We start from the raw sequence: 27,110 nt of genomic DNA on the forward strand, positions 1-27,110 counted from the left end.
CGAACCAATCAGAATTCAAAGAAAATACACATAACCGGCACAAATTCTGTCATTATTCTACTGTTTATCTGTTAATATATATGATAGAGGGAGCCCATTATTTAAAAGCCTTGTGGTTTCTCATGGGCTTCATCACCACCTTTATTTCACTATTGTTATTACAATGTCTTGTAATTCTTTTGATTGTGACAAAAAAATAAACTTGAAACTTGAAAATTACCTGCTTATGTACTTACTTGCTTCTTTCTAAAATTACTCCTTACTAATGTTTTGAGCGTTTGCCCTTTGTATTTCGCAGTGATGAAAGGCTAATTTAATGCTTGAAACCTCAACACTCAAATCTCCAATGCCAATTTACCTTATCAACTCTGCTGATAAACAGAACATTCGTTTCCACTCCCCACTGATGTGGCACAAAAGTTTCTCTAGAAACTAAACCCCTTATAAATAAAGGAAGCTTAACTGGAATTTTCATGGGGTTGATAGTGGCAAAAAATCCTTGTGAGCAAGGGATATGGATATTTTCTGGAAAAGCAAATAATTGATTATTAATTATTAATTCTGTTTATCCTTCCACATATGAATACACCCATGATATCATAGCAGCAATCATATGCCCCAAACCTGCCCCTATAGCACCTCCTATTAAGCTTGCCAATGGGCCAGCGATCCCTCCAACTAAGGAACCAATCACTCCAAACCCTAGACGACAAACTGCCTTAGCAACAACATCGACCAACTTGGCTTTAAACTCTTCACTAGTCTGACTGTGATCATTAAAAGCTTTCCAGATTTCATAAGATGCCAAGCCGGCCTCTATTAAGATTGCTAGCCCAAATCCTATGTACTGGGAATTTTCGCAAATAAAGCCAGCGACTTCATCAGAAGCATTAGCTGCCAACTTGATAAGTAGTGGGATAGTAACTTTTTCGTTGACTTTTTTCCCAATGTAATTGTAGGCGCCTGCAACAGTAGAATATGTGACTTCTCGGGCCCAGATGTACCAACTCTTCACCTGAAGGCTCACTTTAAGCCCACACATGCTCCAAGTCACAAAATGCTCACAGTTGTTCTTCAAAACATCATAGCGGGTCTCATGAAGTCTGGTACGGGCTCTGCTTATCACCTCTGCCACAGAAAATCGCTTTAATTTATCTGACCAGATGATCTTCTCTACCTGGGAAAAAAGAACCAGCAGACTGTTGAGTTGAAACCAAGCACAAACCAGGGCATTATCTAAACAAGTAGTGACAATGCAACTTTCCGAGGGTTTACTTTCATACTCCAGCACTGCTTATAACTTTTAGATATGCGCACTGTATTTAACATCATTGATCTAGCCTCATTTCAAGTCATTCTCCAGTCTGCAGAACTTGTTAGCAGAAAATACCACTGCACATGCAAGATCTCATCAAGTTCTATCATACTCTGCAGACTGTGTCATTCTTAGTGCAGAGTGGAATGACAAGCCATCAACCCCTGTTGTTTTGGTACCTTTTGAGGTATTGGAGTAAGAAAACAAACAAACAAACAAAGAAAAAATCCCAACTGGAGCCATGACTGTACAGTTCCAGAAAAATATTGATACTCCCCCCTAGGAAGGTGTTTTGTTTTGCAACCCCCTCCCCCAAAGAATTTATTTCTAAGGGTTGCAAAAATAGACTGTAAACTATAAAGGAAACAATAAATTCCAAGAAGTGAGAAGAGTAACAAAGTCCCAGCAGAATTAGAGTGCTAAAATTATAAATTATGCTGCTTTCTGTGTTTCCAATCTGGGCATGTGTTCCATGAATTTGGAACCATCTTTGACAATGAACTTCAATATTGAATTTTATATCAATAATTTCGTTTGGTAAACGCTTCACTGATCGACCCAAATACCGAGAGAAAACCTGAAATTCATTGACTACTAACGTAGGAAAACAGCCTGTCATCTTCCTCAACGCAATCTAACGGTGGGGCTGCATCGGACTACGAAACTCCATTATTTAAATGAAAAAGGGGTAGTTAGTTTTCCATCCTTCAACAGCTTTTTAAAGCGTCGTTATTAGACAACAGATTTTCTTTCAAACCCGGGAGTCAGGCGACAAGTTGTGGTTTCGCCTTCACTCGTTTCGGGAAAATCCATTTTCAATTTCAATAGCCTCGTGATAATGTACGTACCTTGTTTTCCACAAGATCTTTGACAGAATAGGGCTGTTCTGCGATCGTTCCTTTCCCAGTTGCATCTTTGAACGAGGCAGATTTGGAGGATGCGCTTAAAGACCACGCAGGCCCAGTGTATTCGATAATGTTACCTTGATCACCACTCTGAAAGCCGGTGCAAAGCATGTGGTGTTCATAGCCTTTCCCTTTTCGAACAAGATGATCTCCAGCTCGAATACTGCCCGCGCCATCGATAGGTACTTTTATGAACTCATCTTTGTATCCGTCTATGAATTCTTGCTGCTTTGCCATTGGACTATGTTCGTATTTCATCCATTGCTCGAGAGAGGGAGCGGAAAAAGCAGTTGGCATCGTGTCTTCGCTTCTACCACTTTAGGGAATTATAATCATATTCAACCAGAAACTTGTTATAGTTTCATGAAAATGAGGCTTTAGTATTTGGGAAATTACCGAAATAAACTTACGTCATCAGGGAAGTCACCCGTCATAAATAATAAACATTTCTACGAATTTCATTTCCGAGAAAACCGGGGTGTAAATCATAAGAAGTGTTTAAATCTGGATCGTCATTTTGAAAGCTTCCCACCCATACTTCCTTCCTGTAGGAGAATTAAAGCAGACAAGAGCAGAGACTGTGTATTTTTCAATTGTAAACAGAAAAGAAGCTTGGTATTCGGGAAAAACCCGAAACGTGTTCTTAATGGAGTTTTAAGCCACCTGCCTTACAAGGGAAAAACCCCAACGAATATTAATTTGCGGAAATGCCATAAGGAACCGCGCTAAGTAACCCCCTTCTCCTTATATCCATCTGTTTTTTTTTTTTTTTTTTTTTTTCTATAACAACGTCTAATTTTGGAGCTGAGGCTGAACGTTCTTGTAATGTTTCTTTTTTTTTTTTCTTTTTTGCAATTTGAGGCTAAAAACGTTTTTCAGAAGTTCTTAAATTACATGGTATACACTACATGTCAGTTTCAGGACAGGGGCCCGTTTCTCGAAAGACCCGATAAGTTACCGGGCCCGATGAGTGATTTTTGTGATAATTGTTTCTTGTCAATTCTTAACAGAAGTTAATTTTTGTTAGCTTTCAATAGTAAATTTTAAAACCTTATAATTCTATGGTAACATTGGCCAAGTACCACATGATGCCTGTAATCACTGTGTAATCGGCGAAAAAACATTTAAAAATATACTTACGGTGAGTTCCCGGGACTTTCGAGAAACGGGCCCCAGGAAACCTATCAAAGTGCATTGCCTGCTGAGATATGGTATCAAGAACTGCTGATTTAATATGACAAACCAAGATGTGTCACCATTTTTAATGTTATACAACTCTTTCGTATTTTGGTTAATTTACATTTGTTACCTTGATTTTATATACAGATTAGCAAAATAAAAAAGTTCTTAATCGACTCTCAGCCTGAGCAGGAATGTTCTTTATACGCTCTTAAAATTTTGGTTGATCTCAGCTTCCACGTTCTTATAAAATAGGTTCATATAAAATAAACGGAGGGTAAAGAATATTTGATTTGCCCGGCACCCTTCCTCCCCCTTTAGATCAACAACATCCTCATATACCAAGAGGCAGATAGTGGGGACAAGGAAAAAGTAACCTGTAATCAGACGTTCTTTTATTCGCGGGAGCGCAAAAGTGTGGCAGCGCGAGAGTCGGTGGTCTTGAGAAGGTAGAAAAAAACGTCCCTTCTCCCGACCACTGCACCCGACCGACTCTCGCGCTGCCACACTTTCGCGCTTTCCCGGAAAAAAGAACGTCTGATTATAGGTTAAGGATAAATTCGAAACGGGCAGGAAAAGATTCGACCAAGAAAAGTAGCGAGGAGAAGTAAGAGCGCCGGCTTTTTTGGCCTTACCACTATTGCGTCTTCCCTCTAGTATTGGTATCGCCTTCGTGATTTCAACCATTCTTTCGAAAACTTGGCGTCTGTGGCATTTCTCTACATTATGGTAACCACAGAAAGCCGCCAAAGTTTAGCACAATTATTATTCATTTTCCAAATCAGCACTTTTCATCCCCCCGGAATCATCGATTTCTTTTCATTCGACTAATTTATTCTTGTTTTCGACCATGTCCACGTTACCATGCTCCCACAAATAGCGTAGGTCCACTGCTCGCTTAGAAAAACGTCAGCACTCGAATCACCTTACTGTGGACAAATCCGCTTATCAATTCTGTTGATAAAATCAAACATTCAAGGGAAAACATTAGGAACGGGGTTGTTAAGATACGTGACATTCTTGGAAGCTATAGATAAACATGCAAAAGAATTTGACTGGACGCAATTTAAGAACGCTTTTAGGCCTTTTTTCTGCCCAGCTAGGGCTTTTGTGGCGTGTAAGATGTACCACTTGTGACGTCATCACTAGCAGAGGTTGCGTTTGGGACTATGTATTTCCGAATACAGCCAACTCGATCCCTTTATTGCAGATTCCCTCGGGACCGCGAGTTAGTTTCCCTAATAGCGGGAATTTATTTCATTCAAACGTCTGCAATTTATTTTGCCGGGGATTTAGCTGCTGTTCGTTTTATCGGAGTATCTGTGATAGTCAACTCTTGCCTTGCGGACACCTCGCTATTAAGAGCACTAACTCGCCGTCCGAGGGTGTCCGCAATAAAGGGAGTTGACTGTTGAGAGGTGTCTCGCAAGGCGAGAGTTGACTGTACATGAAATGACGGTATTCAGGTAAATTTGGGACCTGTTCTATCTGTTTTTGGCAAGAGCGGAATAGTTCTTTCTACTCAAGGAATAGTTAGTCTGCCCCTGGGCCCAGTTGTTCAAAACCCGATTAAGCTTATCCAGGATTAACGCAAACTTTGACTCGAATTTAATTGCTAATGTACAAAGAAAAAGTAGAATTGTCCCAAAAAAAATGACCCCTGAAATGTTTCATTGAAAAACCGAAGAAATATGTCAGTTAAAGCTAGTCTTTTTTCCGGTATATTAAGTCAGAGAAAGAACAAGAAAAAACAGGTTATGCAAGAATTTGCCGGAGGCGGCCATCTCCGGCACCAGCCCAAATTTTAATTTAAAGCTAGCGGAAGTAATAGAAATCACCGCACTGGCAATCAGAGGATGGTGTCCTTTTGAATGGTTAACATTTTCTTGATTATAACCTTTGAACAGGCTCCCAAGTAGGGTATTGGGTGAGATGAAAATTGGCGAGCAAACCGAGCTTACAGGCTATCTTTGTTGCAATTTGCATTTCCGTGGAAGATCTGTCAGATTTGACCGCTCAATACCTCTTTTTCTCTTCGGCCAAGAAACAATACGACATAAGTCCGTTTAGTGAGCGTTGCAATGATTTTAATCAAACTTTTTAAATAATTTTCACACGTAGAATACATTCATCTATACTTAGTCTTTTAAAATTATGTTTTAAATCAAAATTTATATTCTGCCATATAATCGAGGCATATTTCATATATCACTGTTGCAATTACAATGACAGTTCTTCGTTTGGTTCAACAATTAGACCCAGGTCTACTCCGACTACCCCAGGCTTCTCTCGGTCGTGTGCCAGCTCGTTGTAGTCGATTCTGGTCACGCTGGCAAACTCACCCTTGTCGCTGTTTGCTTCTATAATCTCCGAGCCATGCTCTTTTGTTTTCAAAGCCGCTTTTCCGATCTTTTTCCGAGTGTTCACGACCGACTGATCGCTGTTATGTTCGGGCTTCTCTGCAACGCTCGGGTTTAGCTCACTAACCAGGAAGTCTGACAGGTTTTTATCCGAAGCCAGTTTGGCCAAACTTGAATAGGGATTGGTTCTGGAGGAAGTATCAAGCCTCTTTGACAGTGGTTTGGCTAACTTTGCTGCGGGATCGTTCCCGATGACTCGTCTCCGAGAAGGCTTTTCCCTCGAAGAAGCTGACTTGTCTTCCTGCCGAGAGATGGACGACAGCATATCTTCAAGGGTGATCTCTTGAGCGGGATTGGCTACATCATCAGTCTTCTTAAACATCCGTTTGAGTTGTCTTCCCGCGGTATCGTTATCAACAACCCATGTGCGAGAGGGTTTGTCCATCGACGAAACTGATTTCTCATCCATTTGAGAGATGGACGACAGTGCATTGTCAAGAGCCACATCTTTGAGTACACTGGCCACATCATCTGCTGGGACCTCTTCCGAGCTGACGTCCGCCGCTGCCTGCTGCTCTCTCTTGGTGGCCTTAGTAAACGGACTTGCAGGGCCAGAGCCGAAACTGACTGCTTCGCTTGCTTTAGCAGTGGACTTTACGGTAGTTCTCTTTGCTGTAGACCCTGAAGCAGTTTTTCCTGGGGTCGTCATTGGAGTGGTTCTTAGTTCTGGTTGAGGAATTGGATTGCTTGTTGCGAGGATTTTACCTGACCAACGGCAATACTGAATCCTGAAATCGATGGAGGATTTCAGAAATTTCAGTATTTCCTCCTCATCGATGAGCTTCAAACATTCAAGCAGAAGTTCGCGGAGTCCCTTCTTTTGCTCTGGAGAATACTCGTCATCTTGCGTGATTCCTGCAAGGAAAGAAAGGCGACAAGTAACTTCACAAGATGGCTAAACCTTCAAAAATTAAAGAAATCGTGTCACCCGTATGATATTCAGAGCGGCCGTATTCTTAGGTTGTGATCGTTAAGCCGAACGAAACCAACACATATTACGAATCGATCACAGTACAGTCCTTCAAACAGCTAAACAATCACTACATATATTCAGACGCATAAAGATTAAATTAATGTAATGACCTATAGACGTCTAAAGCACTGAACATGGAACAGCTAAAAAGGGTAAGCTTGTTAAAAAACGCAAAGTAAAGTCGTGTCTTGTATATAATGAAAAACGTTTTTTCTTTTCTTTCTCTCTTTCTTTTTTTTTTTTTTCTTGTTTTTGCGTTTCTTTTCCAGTGAGGCATTTTTCTGAGAACCAGTGGTCTTATAATTACTTACCATAAGGACTAGGGATAACTCCAGGAGGTGGAGTTGGAAGAGGAAACGGAGAGAAGCAGACCTTGAACCGCAAAATTAACGATTCCTTCAACACTTGCAGAATATCTTTATCTTTAAGCTCACGCAAAGCTAGCTTCAGCACTTCACGGACGTGGGTTTTCTCCCTGTCGGTTAAACTTTTCTTCGCATAATCTGAAACGAAGGAAATGAAACGTGTCTAATACATAAAAAATTTAACGGTCAGTACAGAAATAAAGCTTAAGTTGGATTAGGACTAATGTCTACTGTACGAGAGCCCGTTCGCATTCAAGTCCAACTGTAATTGGGTTGCCAGTAACGATTTAAAAATCAATAAAATCGATTGGGGGTTTATATGTCAGCAAATTTCATTAACGGATGACACCCCAAAGTATAGAATTGTAAAACTTTTGCGACCTTAATTTACTTTCTATGACAAAGGCTTTCAACCATGCCTCTACAATGAGACTAAATCTTGCTTCTCACTCCCAAAGACGTAAAATTCGTACCATGCAAACAAGACCTCGCTAGTATTTCTCCACAGAGAAGTAAAGAAATCACTCACCATTTGCTTGAATATTCGTTGGCAAGCCTAAGACTCGTTCATTCGCCACCATGAAGAACAAACCAGCCACAAGAACTGTCCTCAAACCATAAGCCATCTTCTGCCAACTTTTTACACCGAGTTACAAAGACAAACAACGTGGTCGCGCGTGCTTCGCGCCTTTTTATACACGGTATTTTTGTGCGATTTTATTGGTCGGCGAGAAGCGTGCTTTATCCGGCACGCCGGAATTTTTTGTCGATGATTCATTTTTTTTTTGCAGCAAAGTTTGTATTGCTTTGAACATTTCTTGGGTTTGCATTTGTATTTTACTATGTCTTCAGTTAAAAAAGAAAGGTTTGGAACGGGAAAAAACGCCTTTATTAGCCTTCCCATTTAGGCTCTTGGTATTGCGAAAATAAAAACCAAAAATACAATATAATTATTAGAATAACAAATTAGAAAACAATAGTAATGAAAATAATCATTACTGAGTTGCGTGGTCTTTTGTTTCAAGTTATTGCAGCAATTTAATTCTTGTAATCCAATCAACATACTGCGATAAAAACATTACACCTTGCTAGATTTTAGCACTACGACTTTTCGATTTCTTTCATTTATAATTTATTTCAGGTATAAAGTCTGATTTTAAATTTTCTTGATGAAAATATTCCCAATCTCACATGAGTGTGGAGAAAAAAAAGCAACCAATAAAAAAAGCAACAACTGGTACACAAACAAACAAACAAACAAACAAACAAACAAACAAATAGACTAGTGTACTTCAAAAGGCGAACCCTTTTATCCTTACAGGTGGCGTTCCTCAAGTTCCTCAAAAGCCCATCCCAGGTCACAAAAGTCTGTTTTCCTTCAAAAAAGTTCATTTATCTGAAGTATAGTTTTGATATTTTTAAAAACGTTGAAAACTTTACAAGAGAAATAAATATAATGAGCTTGCTTTTGCACCAAAAACTGGGAAACGGATTGGAAAATACCTCTTGGGCCGAATACTCTCGAAAAGGTTTTCAGAATTGATGCATAACATTCAACGTGGGACGTACCTACTAAAGGCGGACGCTGAGCTCAGTTAAAAGGCCTGTTTTCATAAGTGACCATCGTCCCGGGATGAGTTTCATCGCGCGGGACGAGTTTCATCCCGGAATGAGCTTCATCTCGGTGGGTCTGCGGCAGTGAAATTTGCTTCCTATTATTTACATGATTGCGGGGACGGTGACCGTTTTATCCAGGGCCCAGTTGTTCAAAGCCCGATTAAGCTAATCCTGGATTAACGTGAACTTCGATTCAAGTTTAATCACTAATCGGTTAAGATTCTTCCAAAAGATTTTTGGCCCTCAGTTTTGACTCAAGACTTTTTTTTTACCTTTAGATTGAAATTAGGCTATAAAACCACGTTTAAAGAGCGAGGTGAAAAACTCGATTAACTTTTAACCGTAGATTAGCGTTAATCGGCTTTCGAACCGACCAGACCCCCAGAGGTCTCCAGCACCCGGATGAAAAAAATAGCTGAAAACGTATGTAAGCACGATACTTTTCTTCGTCCTGGGATGAAATTTTGAAGAAAGGGACCATACCACGGACGAAACTGATCCCCAGTCTCATGTAAACGCGGCCTGAAAATCAATTTTTAAAATTTAATCGTTAGCAGTTAAAATGGACGTTAGTTTTGTAGGGGGGCAGTCTGGGTCAATTTTTATGAAATAGGATGTGATTTAGGGCTGAAAAAAAATAAGAAAGGTATAAAATTTTGTACACACCACCAGATAGTCGCCCACCACGCAAAAGCACTCCGGGTTGTTTCTTCCTTTTCAGTATGAACTAAAAATCACAAAGAAAGATAGAGAGAAAATTCCGTAAGATTTATGTGGCCTCGCACTAAAAACCTATTGAGGAATTTTTGGACATAACCTTATTATAGGAAATCAACGTTTGTGTTAATTAAGATATTCGAAATTAACTTACTTAGATTAACGCGAATTGAAGGAAAAATAACTTCCCAATAATGGAAATTAACGGGAAAGATGTGCAAAAAATTCAAAATGAGGGAAATTAACGCGAATTACACAAAGAAATAGAACTTGTTCAGACAACAGGAACAAATTTATTCTAACACAAAGTGTAAAAATCCGAAATGCAAACAATGTTCGTGGAATTGTCCCACCCCAGTGTCCATGAAACCGGCGGATCTCAGCCCTGATAAAACAATGCTTTTTCCTCTCTGGGGTGTATTGAGAATTTGGGGCGGTAATAATAGAAATTAAGGTCATTTAAGGACGGTGCCTACTTTTGTTACTGCGCATACGTTCTGCGCATCTCGAGATACTCGCGGGTTTCCTATGGGTGGTGCTTAGTAATACAGGGATATTTTTGCGCGGTTTGAAACCTCTCTCCTCCGCAGAGGCTCCATCAGTGGTGAAAGGGAGGAAAAACGGGGAACGGGGAAAATAAAAAATCAGGGGCGCGCTCTAAGGGCGCGCTTTCCTTTTCCTTCTCCCCAGCCTCCGCGCGCTTTCCTTCTCCCTTCCCCAGGCCCCATACAGCTCGAAAGAGCGAAAAGAGACCTCTGCCCCTTTGCGGTGTAGTCTCCATCGCAGCCGTTTTTTGGGCTGTCACGCAACGCTCCCCCAAAAAGAAGCGGCTGCTGACATCCGAACTGCATTCCTTTCTCATCCTCCTTGCGGTTTGTTTGCGGTCTTCTGAAAATCTAAATGACGTGACAGCCCAAAAAACGGCTGCGAGGGAGACTGTCTGCGGTGGAGAGAGGTTTGAAACTATGCGGAGAAAGCAGAACTTAGCAAGTGCTCTTGGTATACAAAAAGAAAATTGGGGGTAACCATGCATTTTTCAAAGATAACAACGCTTCAATATGGAACAAACGCCATACATTGTATGTATTTTACTGCTTTTTCGAATTATTGTTGCTTGATTATCTCTGAAAAAATGCGTGGCTACCCCCAATTTTCTATACCTGAGTATCAAGCTATTAGCAAAAAAGTTCACCGTGTATCGGTGGTCCTTATAGACAGCAAGTGATCCTTACGGTAGTACAAGACGAAAAAAAGGTTGGCTGCATATGTATTTTTTGGTTTACGTAATTCTAACTTTTTTTGACTGCTGCAAGGTTGACTGGAAACGACCCGGCATCTCTCAACGTCTTGTCGCTGTGATATTGCCAAATTTAGAGTTTTATATTTTTTCTATGCGTCTCTCGGCTCATAGCGCGAGTCAACTCCTGTTCTGACGGGTAGAACTGTTGACGAAGGTATCCGAGTTAAAGGAAATAGGGATAATAATAATAATAATAATAATAATAATAATAATAATAATAATAATAATAATAATAATAATAATAATAATAATAATAATAATAATAATATTTATCCAGGGAGCCCACTCGCCTTGCCGGTTTTCAGTGGGGCCCTGCAAATTAAAAATAAAACATCATTCATCTTTGTTGCTTTATAATTTGCATACGTCCTTGCCTACGGCAGTCTTTTAGTTAGCAGAATTGACGTCGTCTCCTCGTAAACGTATGTAAAGCGCCTTCTTTTCTTTGTTGGACGCTTTTTTCGCCCGTCATTGCCTGGCAGGGCAGGGGTCTGGGCTGAACAAAACAGATTAAAATGGCGGCTACAAGCGCGAAGAAGGATGGCATACGTAAGAGACGATTTCCACAAAGTTCTACGAAGCACGCTCTTTCTTCGCCGTATAATTTACACTGGTAAGTTCGATTATACCTGATTTACTCATTTGTTGTTAAACGGAGTATCGATTAAATTTAAAACTTTCCACGCGCTATTTTAACTCGCGTTTATAGCTGCAGACTTAAGATTACTCGTGCCGTAGATGGCGACCGTACTTTTGACTCAACCATAGTTATACTCGCAGTAGAAAGCAATGAATTACATTTTACAGAGAAAACTTAAGCTTATGGGAGGCAAAAATTGTCAAAATTTTTAAAGCAATGGCTTTATAAGTTTACTTGATGGGTGTATACGCGTAATTTGCATGTAAATTGCTAAGTTTATTTAAAATTTCTTTGTGTATCAGACTCGAACGAATACAAAAACCTTCAAATAATTTGTATCTGTCATTTTTAACATTTAGGAGGAAAAAGTACTTTGATTTTTTGTATGATACACATGTGGAAATTTTCTACAGATCCAGCTGGGAAGAAAATTCAACACTTTTTTTATTGTTGTTAATAATTTGTGCTACTTCAGAATGTCAATCAAGCAGTGGTAAACGAAACATTAATTATTAACGAAACTATAATTAAAGGATTGATTTTAATTTGATTGAAGTGCTTGAATTTATATATTCCATGCTATAAATTAGGCAAAAGCATACTATCAACTTATCCAGACTTCCAGTTAACCTTCTATTTGAAGTCGATTTTTTTACAATTTCGATTAGTTGCTTCTTTCTCTCTTCCTATCAACTTAAATTTGGTGTAATGAGCTGGAGAGAATTTAGCAATTTATCACTAAAGAACAAAGAGGTTTTCAGTGGATGCCACAAAAGTACATGTTGGTTGCTGTGCAACCATGTGGGTGTTTCAAGCAGTACACACAATGTGTAATGATATAACTTAAAATAAACAAATTCAAATATCTTTTAATGAAAATTAATTCCAAATATCTCTCAAAGACATGTAGTAAAACCTCTTTTAGAACAGCCACCCTTGGACAGAATTCTTTGGTTTTGGTATTAATCATACATGTAAAATTGTTCTAAAAATATTGTTTTGGTGAGGTGGCCGTAAAAGGGGAGGTTTCAATAATATTATTGTTAATAGATTCAGGCAATGGAAAGTCAGGGGACGGCCATTGACAGAGGGTGGTGTCTGTCTTACTTCCAGATAAGTTTGTTTCAAGAAAATGTTTTACTCAGACTCAAGGTATTATTGTAGTCTCTCAGGTTTTTGTCAGTGTATTCGCAGAGGGGCTCAGTGACTTTGGAAAACACGACTTGTCACTAATACTTCAACATTGAACACAATAATAATAGTTAACTTCTGTGCTAGTCAGCAGTGATGGTATTAATTTTCTCGGTCAACAAATTTAGAACTAATCAATGAAATCAGTCAACGTGGATACACATTAGTGATTAGAAGTAAAAACTGAAAGCTTGTTGGGTTGTGTAAGAATGAAAAATGCCATGTGTTATTTGCCTGGCATAGTTAAATTTAGCACACTTCAAAAAGTGCCTTCAATTCTAGACAAAACAATGCTGAACAATCAAATATTGTTATTAGTGAAAGATTCTTTCATATTATAACATGATTCCATGGCAACAAAGCTGAAAATTCATAAATCTATAACAAATGTTTATTTAACTTATTTCTTTCTGCTTGGAAGTCAAAATTTAACTGTTAGATTCTAAGGAAGACTGAAAGTTCTTTAATATTTTTTAAGGCAAAAATTTTACATTAAAAATGCTAATTACTAAAAAATGGCACATTTGTAAACCTCATTTCCAAAACTCTGTAATTCATTTTAATGTCCTTGTAGTTTAGTTTACATGTAGTTTAAATGGCATCACATCGCCTTGATTTTCAGCTGAGTTAGAAGTGAGGAAATTCTTTAACAACTTTGTCATAAGTTAACAAAAGGGAATGAAACCTTGTTTTGTTCTCGTTTCTTAAGAGCAGCCCACTTAAAATAATGCAAACTTTTGTTTTCTACAGACGATTATTTGCTGCTTAGTTCACATTAGTTTTCCCCAAGACCCCTTTGGACTTGAACTCTTTCTGCCTACTACTCTGTTATGTTGTCTGCTAGTACAAAACATAAGGGAGCTTAAGCAACTATGACGGAGATGGCCGCGAAAATGTCACTATTAAAATGAATTGGCTTTTTTCAAATGTAGTCACGATTATTCCATGTCGCTTTAAATGCCAAATGTAGGTGAAATTTCCTGGAGTTAAATTCTTGGAGACTGAACCCTGAGGTTTAGAAAAAGATAGAAAATTTTGCTGTTGTGTGTTTACATCCTCCACAAGACTTCACATTAGGAAATTTCACGTTCTAGTGGGACACTCAGGGATTTTGTTTTAAGTACTTGATTAGGAGGGACCAATATAACTTAGCATGGACCACATGGTTGATTTGCTCTCAACCTTTTGTATTGTAAAAATAGTGGGGATAAAGCATATAATAGGCAAGTAATGGTCCCTCTGTCCCTGCTCTAACAATAACCGTGACACTTCATAACCAAGCTAATACATATTTGTTTTCCTGTGCTCTCATCCCCCATTTTAATGTTGTTCCTCGCAGGGTGAGGAGATCTGTCCACGAAATCTGACTAAAGACTGTGTGATTTTGAAGTATGCATCATTTGACTTGACTTATTTCCTTGCCCCCAAGGAGGGAAATGGCCGGAAATTCTTCTTCACCATGGCACTCGGTCATGTGCAACCACTGCCACTAAATCATTCCACGACGCAAAACCCAAGGCTGTCCTTTCTTTAGTTACTAATTAATAATTGATAACCTCTTCAGGCTCTGTCTGATACAGGAGGAATGTGGTTTAAGGTCAAACCTGTTGTAAACCTAGGTTGAATGAATGACCTGCATTTAACCTACTACGTAAAATACTTGGGACAAATGAACATTACAATTTGTATGCTTTCAAGTTCTATTTTTGGTATGATCTGACCAAGACGCCATCACACTCTACTTCCCTACCCCCTCTCCCCAAAACAATGTACAACTCCACTTAGCATTTTCAGTTCACACACTCAACATTGTAAGGGAGTGGGGGATGGGTAGTCTTCATTTGATGGTATAAATGTTTCTGTCACGCACAACCCTTACTCTAACCTCTCTCTTATAAGCCCCTTTCCTTATGTTCTGTAGGCCTGGATTGATGGATGGCAATAACAAAAAGATCAGTGATGAGATTTTGAGGTGAGATTTGCTCCTTACATTAATTTATAAAATACTTAAATGTTAACTGGTGCAATAACCCAGTTCTTTTAGAGTTTTGCAGGTGATTTTGAACATGTACAGTGTACTAATACCCCTTTTAAGACGTACACTATTTTTGCAACATTTTTGGAGATATTTTTAGAGTTACAAATATTGTAGATGATTACAACATTGGTAGAGATCTGTACAAAAGCAATAGAAGGAACAAGAATAGCATGTGAAAAAGAAATTCAAGAAAGAAAATCCAACAAAAAGGAAAGAGTGAAAATCTTGGTAGACTGTTGTCACAAATAATTATAAAATTAGTTGTTAAACCGTCTTTAGCAAAATAAATCAAAGGAGGACTGAAAGGATAATTATTATTACCCACAATTATTGCCAACAGTTACGAAGTAATTTAGTTGCAGTCACGATCTCTTTTACATGTAACTTAGAATTTCAACTTTTTTTGGATATGCAGACTGAAGTAAGCTTTGAAAACATAATTAATTTACCACCATGGAGGCTTGCGTAGAAAACACAGTATTTGGCAATAAGCAAGCTGTAATTTTGTACCTACCAATGCCATGTCCTGTCATGCCAGCTGTTAAGTATATAGCTTGCAGTTAACAGATCTATGTTTTCGTTGTTGTTTTTTGTATCACAACTTTTGAAACAAAATCCAAAATCTGGTTGTTGTGTCACAATGTTTTAATATGCCATGTAGATGTGGTATGTTTTTCAGTGTTGTATGTCTGTAACTATCATGCTGTAATCCTTATCATGTCATGATGGTTATTTTAAAAATAAATTTGTTGTTGAAAAAAAATTTAGCAGTCAGGTAGGCCCAGGGTCATTCAAACTCAGCATTTAATTGAACACATGGAGTTCTTGTTGCCAACAGGTTTCTATTCCACTGCAGGGTTACCCTTTAAAGTCCTGGCTCTAGTTGTTTAGAGAGCGGATAACTCTATCCCGTGGATAAATCGCTATCCAGTGGATAAAATGCACTTCAACTAATACATTTATTCCGCTGGATAACAAACTGTCAAAAGTTATCTGCTCTTTGAACAACTGGGGCTTGGGACACAAACTAAAAGTTGTGGCCCACTAGTAACAGAGTTCGTACTCTTTTGAGCTATTGAAATTCCATGACTTTCCATGACCTTTTCCTTGACTTCTCCAAGTTTTCCATGACCTTAATTTGACCATTTTCTTGGAAATCATCTTTCATTTTGGGTATGTTTTTACTATTTTCTTCGCAAGAAAACCAAACCCAATTTCTTTTTTACTTTTTAATAAACATCATTTTCCATGACTTTCCATGACCCACACCCAAATTTCATGACTTTCCAGGCCTGGAAAATGAATTATATAATTCCATGACTTTCCAGGTTTTCCATGACCAGTAGGAACCCAGAGTTACCTTTGTTTCTAAAATATAAATTATTAATACAATTAAATTATCGTCAATGCAGAACCCTGGTGCCTCTTCAATTTAAACAACTTTGCACTAGAATGCCTTCACCTTCAGCAGACGATAGTGAAGAAACCAAAGCTAGAATACTGGAGGAGCAGGAAGAGAGAGCAAAAAAACAAGAGCTGAGATCCAGTCTTGTGATCGGGCTCAATCAGGTCACAAGAGCACTGGAACAAGGCACCCTCAAATTAGTGCTGGTAAGGTGATTCACTTCAAATGACGAAGTGCTAGTGCTCAAAATGTCAGCGGTAGAATTTCTTTTTACGGTGGTGAAATTTCATTAACAACTCTGAAGTGGCAAGGGCCACGTAGAACTCACAGGTTTCAATCCGACAATTTATTAACTTGAACCAACAGGGTTTAGTAAAATACCTAACAGAAAAAGTAACAAGAAAACGACTAAGAACGACTATAAAAAGAATTAAACGAAAATGACAACTGAAACCAAAACTGGACGACTGAAAAACACTTACCAATTGCTGGATTTAGGTGGGTGAGTGATAAAATGAAAATGTAGAAAATGTTTTATACAACTGAATTTACATATGGTGCGAAAATTGTTCAGGATGGAATGAAGGTGCAGGACACAATTAACACTGATAAAGATACGGAAAATAAAAACTAGAGCTAAAAGTGTTAATTAACAAAAACCGCAACAAACTCAATTGATAAAACCAAATATTTATTTTCACTCCACCACTGCACCACAGTTTCTTGAGAAACTAACACCCTTATCTGATTCTAAAAATGGTTTCAAGTCATGGCAGGATTCCTGAGAGGAAGAAATGAAGAACCAGTTGTAAAATAGCCTGGAAAATATTTTTTTGTTGATTTACTTCTGATCAGCTGGTTTTGTTTTTTAGGTTGATAGAGCTATTAAACCAACCACTCTCTTAGAGCATCTTCTAATATTATGTGCGACAAGAAATGCTCCTGCTTGTGCACTCAGTGGCATGGGCGAGTCAGCAATTCCCATGTTGTTGGGAGTCCGCAGAGTTGCTGCTTTTGGATTTAAAGTGAGTGTTCCTGTTTATATCATAGTAAGTGATGGGACTACAAAAATGTGAGTTCTCTGTGGTAATTAAAGTGATGATGTTCAGTCTGCAACCTAGCTACAACCAGTTTCAAACTGGTTTAAGCCGCTGTTACATGTCGAAAATCTCAGCTGAAAATTGTGTGCAACGGCGCTGCGAAACAAGTTTCAGCAGGCATTGCACTGTGTAACATAAAATGGTGAAACTTGTTCGGGAATGTTGAAACTGGTCTCATGAATCATGGCCAACTTGTTCCGGTTTCTGATTGGCTTACACAGCGTAGCGTGACAAGAACAAATAAGACCAGTTTCACGAAGTGGTGTTACATGATGAAACTCCTGTTTTTTCACCACTGCAACCCTGCAGAAGTAGAAAGCAGTTCTACTTTTTGTGAAAGTTTCTCGCAACAGAAGATCGAAAAAGTTTCACAAAACCGAACATGTGCAATGCCTGGTGAATTTTTTTTTTTCGCAGCGCCGTTACACACAAGTTTCAGCTAAAAGTTTCAACGTGTAACGGCCGCTTTAGATAATCCCACTTAGAGCAGCATAAATGAAGTCTTGTTGAAAATATAAAGAACTGAAGGGTTTTACTGCAAATGTGCGTAAATTAGTGGTAGAGTCTTCATTTAGCAAGAGTAATACATAATACAGTCAACTCTCACCTTGCGGACACCTTGCTATTACGGGCACTCCGATAATACAGACAGCAGCTTTATGCCCAGCAAAAATAGACTACAGATGTTTGACTGAAATAAATTCCCGCTATAACGGACTCTTGCTATTAAGGACACTAACTCACGGTCCTGAGGGTGTCGACAATAAAGGGAGTTGACTGTAGTGCCTAACACAATTTTACTTGTAGCCCTCAAGAATTATATTAAATAAATACACAATTAAGTGTCCTAGTTTATGATAACTAGTTGTACCAAAACAGAGCTTTTATGCAGCAATTTCAAGTTCAAGGTAAAAAACCCACTTACATTAGCTTGCCAGAAACCTTTCAGTGAAGTTGAGAAGTTTGTTGTCTAATGATACTACATTTTATGTAATACATATTTTCAGAACACAAATTCCCCTACAGTTTTTGATGAACTGGTTGATTTTATCAAAGAAAGAATACCCCCACTGTATGTTCCCTGGCTGCACCTCAGGAAAGAGGTTGGTGAGCCTTTGGATACAAGAATTACTGCCACTGGTGCAGTAAATGACAATGACTCTGATGAAGAACATTTGCCAGGCATCAAGGAAATGCACAAAAGAAGAAAGAGAAGAAGGACCAAAAAGCCTAAGGAGAACATAGGTAAACTGACCATACAAACAATGGCAGCAAATCCTGAGAGACTAGAAGAGAATACAAGGAAGCCAGTGGGGGACACAGGCGTCCCAAATGGGAGCACAGGTACACCAGGAAAAGGGACACATGAAGGGAACACAGGTTTCCCACGTGGGAGCAGAGGAAAACCAATGGAGATAGGCAAACCAGGAAAAGTGAAGTTAACTAGAGAAGAGCTGCTTGCAGTGTTTGGTACTAGTCATTCTGCTCCAACATTAAATCAGACTGTCCAAGATACATCCAAGAAAGAACAGAAAGAGAAAAAGAAAAGAAGAAGAAGGTCAAAGAAGAACCAGGGCAAAAAGAAGACTGAACCACCTGTGCAACTAGTGTATCTTAGACCTTGTATAAAGAGCTTTGACACAGTACCCAAAGATAAAGGGCAGACAAAATTAAATATCCTGTTGTGATTAATACAGGACAACATTGTGCAAGTACCTTGGTAATACAACTGTCATTGTTACTGGCCAAATTAAAGTTTATGTGGTAATTAAAAGCTGTTTACTGACAGTACTGTACAAGGTACCAGGTGCCACTTGACAAAGTTTTGATCCATTTGTGACAACTCTTTCAAGACAGCTTCTTGACAACTTTGTGATGTCTTCTGATCCAGCTGGCCAACAAGTTGCATAATTATTTGCACTTGCTGGAATCCAAATGTCCATATTTATAATGGAATGGCTGTTGACTGGAAGCCTTCAGGGCCAAGTTGTTCAAACGTGATTATTTAGCTAACCCTGGGTTACTGCAAACTTTGATTCCAGTTTAAACTACTAAACCAAATATAAACAGTTTTCAAAAATATTTTTGCCTTCAGTTTTTTGCTGAAACCAGTTTGCAAGATGAAAACCTTCATTAACTTTTAATTTTCAATACACAATAATTTAATTCAAACCAGGCCCAGAAATGTCAAAAAGATGTCACTGGCTAGTAAAAATCTTTGTCCAGTGGCAACAGTACCAAGCATGACACTGTAATGCGGACACTGTCAAAAATTACATGTAATGGCCACCAAATTATTTTGCATATTTTTCTGTGCCCATAGAAAGGCTCATAGACTTTCTAAAAGCCCTTTCCAATATTATTTTTCCTCAATATTCTTTATGTCAGGTTGGTTTTTCTTGTTGGTCACTGTTGCGACTTTGTTGTTTACTTCCACAACTTCGGCACTCACAGTCGACTTGTGTCAAGTCTAAAAGGCTCATTGCAGTAACATTCTTTTTCAAAGAGATATAAAAAGATAAGATGTAGTATACAGTGGAACCTCTCCTTACGGACACCTCTATAATACGGACACCTCTCTATTACGGACAGTTCACTTGGTCCCTGAGAGACTGTTCAAAATCCATATAAAGCCTACTTCTCTAAAACGGACACCTCTATAATACGGACACTTATTCCTGTCCCCTTGGTGTCCGTAATAAAGAGGTTTGACTGTAATACTTACATGTAAGAGGATTTTCAAGCACAGCTATATGGTGTCCAGTGTGTGTAAAAGATGGCTATACGGTGTCCAGTGTGTGTAAAAGATGGCTATAGGGTGTCCAGTGTGTGTGGAAACTCAAGGAAGGGGATGGACTACAGACTACTGGCAAATATAATTTTTCACTACTCTTGCAGCTATATGAAACTGAAACTTGAAAACAAAAAAACAAGAATAAAGTCAAACTTCTTGTAAGCCGCAACCATCAAGATACCAGAAGTGGTCACTGAAAGAATTGCAAGTAATAAGCTATAATAAGTTACATGCAAAAGCAAGCTGGTATGAAGCCACTTTACAGCAGCCTTATGTGCCACTATCAAAAAATTAACAAACAAACAGTGAGAGAAACGAATGTTTGGTTTATCAACAGAGTTGATGACAAAGGAAATTTGGCCACTGTAGAGATTCGAGAGTTGACATTTTGAGTGTTAGCCCTTCGTCAGAGCGATTCCCAGGATCCCATCATCAGGATTTGCTCTGCAAAGGGGCTAATACTTGAAACCTCAGCTCTTGAATGTCTTTGCAGTGGCCAAGTTAGGCCTTATCAACTCTGTTGATAAACCAAACATACTTTTCCACACCCCACCGACGCAGCGACACAGTTTCATTAGAAAATAACCCTCTTACCTGTTAGTGAGAGAAACTTTGAGTCAACTTCCATGTTCGGTTCAGCTTGAAGTCCACAGAATTAAAAGTACATTTTCAAACAATTCCCAATATAATGTTGTTTCCTTTTACTTTATTTTTTGTTTTGTTTTCTAAAGTAAGTTACTAGAAAATTGGTTAGAAAAATATTCATTACATTGATATACATACCTACATACATGAACTTTATTTTCACTTCAATTCGATATTCTGGGAACACATTATCTTTAAAATACCCAGCACGATTTCTGTGATTTAAGATGAGAATTAAACTTCTCAAACTCATTAATAATTAACAGGGAGAAAACAAAGGGAATCACTACTGCAAAGGAGGTTTGGAAAAGTGATCATATCATTATTATTATAAAAATTTGGTGAACTTTGCTATGAATTTCTCCAAAATTGGGAAGCTGAATGCGCAGCACCTCGTTTTTAACCCACTTCCCAGTGTTTGGAAATCAGTGGAAAAACTCTTCGTTTTGTTTGTCATATTAATTCCGGAATGTTTAAGGAGATAAGCCGAAATGATGGGAGCCTATCTATTTTTTAGTTTCCTGTCATCTTGATGCAAATTGTATGCACACGTAAGGCGGACCGAGTTAAGGTTTCGTTAGCATTATCAAATTCTTTTTTCTTTTTGGGGTCGCGATGGGCCGAGAGATAAGACTTCGGGCCACGAGTTATTGTTCTCGGTCTCGTTTTTTGTACTCGGCTGGTACGAGTTACATTTTCTGTCGTGTTATCAAATTCTTTAAATTCTCGGTGGCGTTCTTTGTTTTCGAGCCTTGAGGAGTGTTTACAATATGCGAGCCAGACGTGCAAAGCATGAACAAAACATGCGAGGCATGGAGGGCATGAACAACCCCAACATAAACTGCTAACCGTTAAGTTAACCGGAGAGCTATTTAAGCTAACCTAAGTGCTATTTAGGCTAACTGGAGTGCTCTTTAGGCTAACCGGTGTCTTTTTTAGGCTAACCTGAGTGCCTCAAGGTTAGTTTTGTTTAACCGAAAATTTGGCAACTAAATCAGTCTATGACCTCGCGGGCCAAGATAGATAAAGATGTCTCACGTTTACTATAGAAAAACAATTAATGTAGAAACGGTTTCTGTCTTCAAATAAAAGGTGAATAACAAATGCTTTCCCCTGAATTTCATTTAAAAATATAAACAGCGAAACATTCAAAAACGAACAAGGATATAAACGTAAGTGTGATGCGTAACGTTTCTCTAGATCCCGGGGGGGGGGGGGGGGAGGTACTCAACAGATGCTTGGGTAGGGAGGTGCGGCCCGGGCGTTCAAACCCTGACCCTGTTTGAGACACAATTCTCCGATTTCCCTATCCCGTTTAAGACAGAATTCAAAATTTTCAGGCCCTTTCTAAGACGTTATTTTAACCCAAAATCACACCTTGTTTAAGACTAGAATGAAATAAGAATACACTAGTTTCTTACTGTATTTTAATGCATTGGCAATCACAATCTGTTTAAGCCATAAGGTCATGTAGGGATACCCTGTTTAAGACAGAAAGTAATGAAATAGATACCCCGTTAAAGACAAAACACCCTGAAACCCATACCCTATCGGGCCGCACGTCCCCGTTAAGGTCACATAAGGGAGTACCCCCCGGGTCTAGATCATACCGAAAATTACGATCCGTCATTGAACCGGCGTCACATACATATTAGGAGCGTACAATTGGTTTCTGTCTCTAAACGAAAGGCGAAAACGTAAGGATTAAAGCCCGGGGATTATAAAAAGCATTCGTATGACAAATGTCGTTTTCCCCTGTACTTCATTCTGACTGCAAGAAATGCAATTCTATCTGGTGGTTACTCATTGCCTCACTATATCTCTGTATCTATCTATTTGGTAGCCTGCGAGCAAGCTCTCTTGGGGGTAGGGGGCGGGAGGGGGAAAGAGGATCCACCCCCAAGAGAGCTTGCTCGCAGGCTATCTATTTGGGGGAATTGGCGATGCTGGAGGTTATCACTGTTAAAAGATTGTAGGCTTTACGCACCACACAGTCAAATATGGCCCGAGTACTGGCCCGAGTATAAGCTGGAAACAGCTTCTTGTTAATTATTCTTTCTTTGAATTGGTCAGGAGCTTTGCTCTCTTGTGTGGTGCAAGCATCAACTGCAGCCCTTTCAGTAACAATAGTTCACGCTAAAGTTGCTTTTCCTTGTCTTGGTATGTTTTGACCAAACTCTCCTCCCCGTGATTTGATGAATGTGTCGTATCTGAAAAAAATGTGAAAGTAAATTGTATTATGCCCTGACAAAATACTTCAGAAGTAGCCAGTGATAGCTTAGAAAATGTGTATTAAGTAACTCAATAAGTAAGTCAAAGCTCCAAAAAAATGTATTTAATGTCATTTGTTCTTCTTAATAAATTAAGTTTTTAATTGATAAAATGCCATAAATTTAAACAATAAGAATAAAGACGCCAGACACAGTTGGCATCAATAATTGGAGACAAAAATGAGAATTAATTAATTTATTCATTGGTGATTGGCATTGCAGGCTACTTGGTTCACTGACAAAAGGATTTAGAGAACGGTTAGGAGGATAATTAGCTACAATGTAGAAGTTTGTGGTGTCACTACAGCCAATCTAACATTCGCAATTAAAATAACAACATACATTGCCTGGTATCTGCGTCTTTCACTGTCGGATACAGAGGGACCCATTGACGACGCAGCCTTGAGCAAATCTGATTGGGTGATCTCTATTCCACAAGAGAGTCCGTCCTTTGGAACATCAGTCTTTGTAACCTGAAAGCATGTGTAACGAGTTTTAATCCTTCAAAAAGCCTTTACTCTGGGACAATGTCCAGGTTCTTTGTCACAACAACTAGCAACTTGGATATAGACTATGTTATAAGATTAAGAGAAAGAGGAGGAGAAAATATTTAATAACAAGTTAGAGAACAACAAACCCAAAACAAGTGATAACAGGGGTTAGTTTCTAAAGAAACTACCGTTATCAAATGGTGCTGTATTGGTGGGGAGGGGAAATGAATAATTTTTTATTATTAGCCTTCCATGCAGACGTCCTTAGGGGTTCGTCACTCCTTTCCACGAACCCCTAAGGACATCTGCCATGGCCGCCGTAAAGAGGTTCGGGTGCTCTACTTACAGGGGGGGATCCAGGAATTTTTGATAGGGGGGGTCCAAACTTTGATTCAGAAACACTGTTGAAACGTTCTTGTGGCAAATTACTTATCCCCCACACCTCTGAGCCCCCCCTCCATGGATCCGCCACTGAGTTATGCCCTTACACTTTTTACAAAATGCATTTAATATTTACCTTTCTGTTGCTCCTACTTTGCTGTAGATGGTCTTGGAGGACCATAACCTTGTTCAGGAAATAAATTGAAACATTTTCAAGAATAATTCACAGGCAATGTAGGACTTTCCTTAGTCAGTATAAAGCAATCACTCTGAAATGTTTTTAAAAGATGCTGCAGAAACAAGATCCACAATACGCCTCTGTTCTTGCCGGGTAGTCAGATGAGCAGCTATGGTACAGCTACCATTAAGGATGGTGACTACTGTTGTTACTGCGCATACGTTCTGCACATCTCATGATAATCAGGTTTCCTATGGGTGGTGGCTACTAATACAGAGATATTTTTGCACAGTTTAAAACTATGTGGGGAAAGGGCTATTGGAATCCAAAAAGAAAACTGGGCGTAACCACACATTTTTTTTAGAGATAATTAAGCAACAATAATTATTCTAAAAAAAAACAGTAAATTAAAAAACAATGTATGGCATTTTTTTTTTTTTCAAATTGAAGCTTTATTATCTCTGAAAAAATGCATGGTTACCCCAATTTTCTTTTGGAAACCAAAAGCATTTGCTAAGTTCTGAATTATTGTTGCTTAATTATCTCTGAAAAATACGTGGTTACCCCGAATTTTCTTTTTGAATTTCAATAGCCCTTGCTAAGATCTGCTTTTCCCACATAGTCATAAATAACACAAAAATACTTTAGTGTTAGTAGGCACTGTCCTTAAAGGACTCAGTATGTTCTACTCAACAATGAAACTGGAGTAGAACACCCAGTTACCCAACATTTTCAAACAAGTTCATTAATAATTCAAAGAGAAAAAACGAAGGAAATCACCACTGTAAAGGAGGTTTGGAAAAGTGATCTTAATTATCAAAACATTTCGTGAACTTTTGCTTTAAATTTGTAAAAAAAAATTATGTTTTGAAAAGCTATATCAAAGCAAACACCTCAAATTTGGCTGTGCCTCATTTTTTCAAGCCATCCCTCAATGTTTGCATGAAACACTCTTACTCCTGTTTGATATATGACACATGAACAATAAACATAGCTGCATGAGAAACTATAATTGGCAAAAGAGTTTTTGTAGATCACCATTTAACAGATTTTTAAAAAATTGTTACCCCCCCACCCCCATACAGCAGTGAGTAGAAGCTCACAACTCAATTTGGTAAAATCACAATTGGCTGGGCCGGTGGAGTGGGGATTATACCTGTGACACAATTAACCCCCTTCCTCCCACCCTAAACTTGGGGATGTTGCTAAAAGCCAGCTACCAGTCATCTTCAAGGTCTGAAAGAGATCGTATCACGGGATGAAATTTCAGCAGAACACAAATACTTTCAAGAGGTTAAGTTTAAAGGTGCACAGTCCAAAAGAGACTGGCAGGGTTTATAAATGAGCCTGCTGAGGCTTTCTTAGCTACATTGCTGTAACCTCTGTGAGTGTTTAAATAACCTTAAAAGTGAAGGGCTGTGAGCATAATAAAAATTATCATTGTCTGACTTACATAATTTAAATTGAATTGTTTGTTTTTCTCAAAAGTGCCTACCAGTAAATTTTTTCATGTGGTGTTCAATTTAATCAAAAAAAACAATATCCCTCTGTTTTTTTTTTGTTGTTTTTTTTAACTCCAAAGCATCTGCTGTTTCATTATTTTCTTTGCTTGTTTTCTTTTGGAGGATTACATGAAATGATGCTGACTCAATATTTTGGCCTCATTTTTCTCAAAAACTAAGTGTAAACCAGCAAAAACCACAGAGTAACATCCCTTCCCTGACTAAACTGAAGGCCACATTCAGGCACTTTTGAGCAAAACCTTCAGTATATCTCTCAGTTAGTAGGTGCAATTAACCTCAGAGATAATCATAATAAATATCTTACTAACCTTGTTTTCTCAGTCTTCACTGTAAGTTAGGGATCCTTGTTTCTTCCTGTTGATTTATGGCCCACGTGCTTCGCGCTTGGGCCATAAATCAATGGGGCTTGGTCCATAACTTACAGTATGGACTTCGAACTCGGTTAGTAATTTGTACTCAAGTCTATAGAAAGCACTTTAAGCAGTTTTACCTCGGAATGTAGCTTGCTCAGTTCATCGGCTGGAAGATGTGTAGCACCTTCGACCAAGCTAGGAATGTAAAAAACGTTTTCTTCTGCTTGCTCAGTTTCCAGATTTTCACTTTTGCAATCTTGCCTTTCACTCCCCTTCTTATCAAACAATCCTTTATAAAGCTGGGTGCTACTTGTGCTTCTGTGTATTGCTGCTAACTGTGCATTATACAATAGTGCTTTGAAGTCTGCTCCAGTAAAGTTTTCACACATGTCAGAAATAACAGCTAAGGTTGTATCCTTTGCCAAAACAAGCGACCTTGATAGGGCCCGCAGGATTTGTAGCCTCTCTGACTGCAAACAAACAAATGAATTCATTTATTAAATTGAATTTAAAATGCTAAATTAGGTATATAATTGAAGGACTGATAGCATAACTGCCTTAAGTTGATTTTTCGTTTTGCTCAAAATTGCCGAAATTTTTGCACTAGAGTGAAAAACAGACCAAAAATGCTCTTTGAGGCACGTTTGAGCGGACAGAAAAATCAGTCTAAAATTTGATGTAAGATGGCTATGCTGTCCGCCCTTCTATAAATAATCTGATGCCTCAGTCATCTACTTGTGCTTATCACTATGGGTGGGATATGGGCAAATAGCTGTTTCATTATTGATTCCTTTCTTAGCATCTACATTTGAAACATACATTCATTTCAACTAACATTGTCGGTTCAAAGCATGAAGCTAAAAGACAAGACCGAAAGTTTACGAGGGATTTTTATGAATAAATTCATCAAAATCAGTCATGCCTGGAGAAAACAATATGTTGTAATTAGCAGTACAATGACCTGCACGTGCAGGAATGATTTTGATGAAATTATTCATAAAAAATAATCCCACAAAACATTGCGGTCTTGTCTTTTAGCTTGATTTTAATCCGACAATGTTAATTGAAATAGCTGTATAGCAATAATTGATTGTTATGTGACATTTGCAAAAGGAATAATATTTGAGACTTAATGAAGGGCATAATTTTAACAAAAAAAAAACTACTATTGTAATTAAAAACAATTTGCCAGATTTTGGACAAAATACGTTGTAATGTGATTTGATTATGATTTTTTTAAAATTTGACATCTCTTGGGTTCTGTATGTTACCTGGGGAGTACAGTACTTAGTGATAATAAATTGAATCTT

At 38.4% G+C, this 27,110-nt stretch overlaps 4 protein-coding genes across 5 annotated transcripts in view; 1 reads left to right on the forward strand and 3 right to left on the reverse strand.

Moving 5' to 3' along the window:
• Positions 1-290: 290 nt before the first annotated feature.
• LOC146469376 (uncharacterized) lies at positions 291-2,517 on the reverse strand. The gene is made up of 2 exons (XM_085123278.1): positions 2,164-2,517; positions 291-1,177 (listed from the first exon to the last, which is right to left on the reverse strand). The coding sequence occupies exons 1-2, from the start codon at positions 2,515-2,517 to the stop codon at positions 566-568; spliced, it is 966 nt and encodes a 321-aa protein (XP_084979404.1). The 3' UTR covers positions 291-565.
• A 2,947-nt stretch (positions 2,518-5,464) lies between these two features.
• Positions 5,465-7,837, reverse strand: LOC146469377 (uncharacterized). Its single transcript, XM_085123273.1, has 3 exons — positions 7,687-7,837; positions 7,104-7,295; positions 5,465-6,674 (listed from the first exon to the last, which is right to left on the reverse strand). The coding sequence occupies exons 1-3, from the start codon at positions 7,781-7,783 to the stop codon at positions 5,620-5,622; spliced, it is 1,344 nt and encodes a 447-aa protein (XP_084979399.1). The 5' UTR covers positions 7,784-7,837; the 3' UTR covers positions 5,465-5,619.
• A 3,449-nt stretch (positions 7,838-11,286) lies between these two features.
• Positions 11,287-20,505, forward strand: LOC146469378 (ribonuclease P protein subunit p38-like). Its single transcript, XM_085123456.1, has 6 exons — positions 11,287-11,404; positions 14,544-14,594; positions 16,073-16,271; positions 16,938-17,090; positions 18,173-19,690; positions 19,872-20,505. The coding sequence occupies exons 1-5, from the start codon at positions 11,307-11,309 to the stop codon at positions 18,851-18,853; spliced, it is 1,182 nt and encodes a 393-aa protein (XP_084979582.1). The 5' UTR covers positions 11,287-11,306; the 3' UTR covers positions 18,854-19,690; positions 19,872-20,505.
• A 143-nt stretch (positions 20,506-20,648) lies between these two features.
• LOC146469379 (peroxisomal ATPase PEX1-like) overlaps positions 20,649-27,110 on the reverse strand; it is a 27,218-nt gene continuing 20,756 nt past the window's right edge. For both annotated transcript variants that reach the window (XM_085123428.1, XM_085123427.1), the window contains exons 16-19: positions 25,938-26,270; positions 23,883-23,930; positions 23,217-23,347; positions 20,649-22,814 (exon numbers count right to left, since the gene is read on the reverse strand). In XM_085123428.1, the coding sequence (XP_084979554.1) occupies positions 22,736-22,814; positions 23,217-23,347; positions 23,883-23,930; positions 25,938-26,270 (591 nt within the window). In that variant the 3' untranslated portion in view covers positions 20,649-22,735. The remainder of the gene's footprint in view (positions 22,815-23,216; positions 23,348-23,882; positions 23,931-25,937; positions 26,271-27,110) is intronic.

The sequence above is a fragment of the Pavona decussata genome, unplaced genomic scaffold (assembly GCF_977016875.1).
Source record: "Pavona decussata unplaced genomic scaffold, jaPavDecu1.1 SCAFFOLD_124, whole genome shotgun sequence".
NCBI classification, from domain to species: domain Eukaryota; kingdom Metazoa; phylum Cnidaria; class Anthozoa; order Scleractinia; family Agariciidae; genus Pavona; species Pavona decussata.

Bases quoted from the DNA above. Each gene is read 5' to 3' on its own strand.
- LOC146469376 (XM_085123278.1), bottom strand. From the start codon at position 2,517: ATGCCAACTGCTTTTTCCGCTCCCTCTCTCGAGCAATGGATGAAATAC. The intron at 1,178-2,163 runs GTACGTACATTA...CTTTTTTCCCAG, and splicing joins AAGATCTTGTGGAAAACAAG to GTAGAGAAGATCATCTGGTC.
- LOC146469377 (XM_085123273.1), bottom strand. From the start codon at position 7,783: ATGGCTTATGGTTTGAGGACAGTTCTTGTGGCTGGTTTGTTCTTCATG. The intron at 7,296-7,686 runs GTGAGTGATTTC...CCTTCGTTTCAG, and splicing joins AACGAATATTCAAGCAAATG to ATTATGCGAAGAAAAGTTTA. The intron at 6,675-7,103 runs GTAAGTAATTAT...CTTTCCTTGCAG, and splicing joins AGTTATCCCTAGTCCTTATG to GAATCACGCAAGATGACGAG.
- LOC146469378 (XM_085123456.1), top strand. From the start codon at position 11,307: ATGGCGGCTACAAGCGCGAAGAAGGATGGCATACGTAAGAGACGATTT. The intron at 14,595-16,072 runs GTGAGATTTGCT...TCGTCAATGCAG, and splicing joins ATCAGTGATGAGATTTTGAG to AACCCTGGTGCCTCTTCAAT. The intron at 17,091-18,172 runs GTGAGTGTTCCT...ACATATTTTCAG, and splicing joins TTGCTGCTTTTGGATTTAAA to AACACAAATTCCCCTACAGT.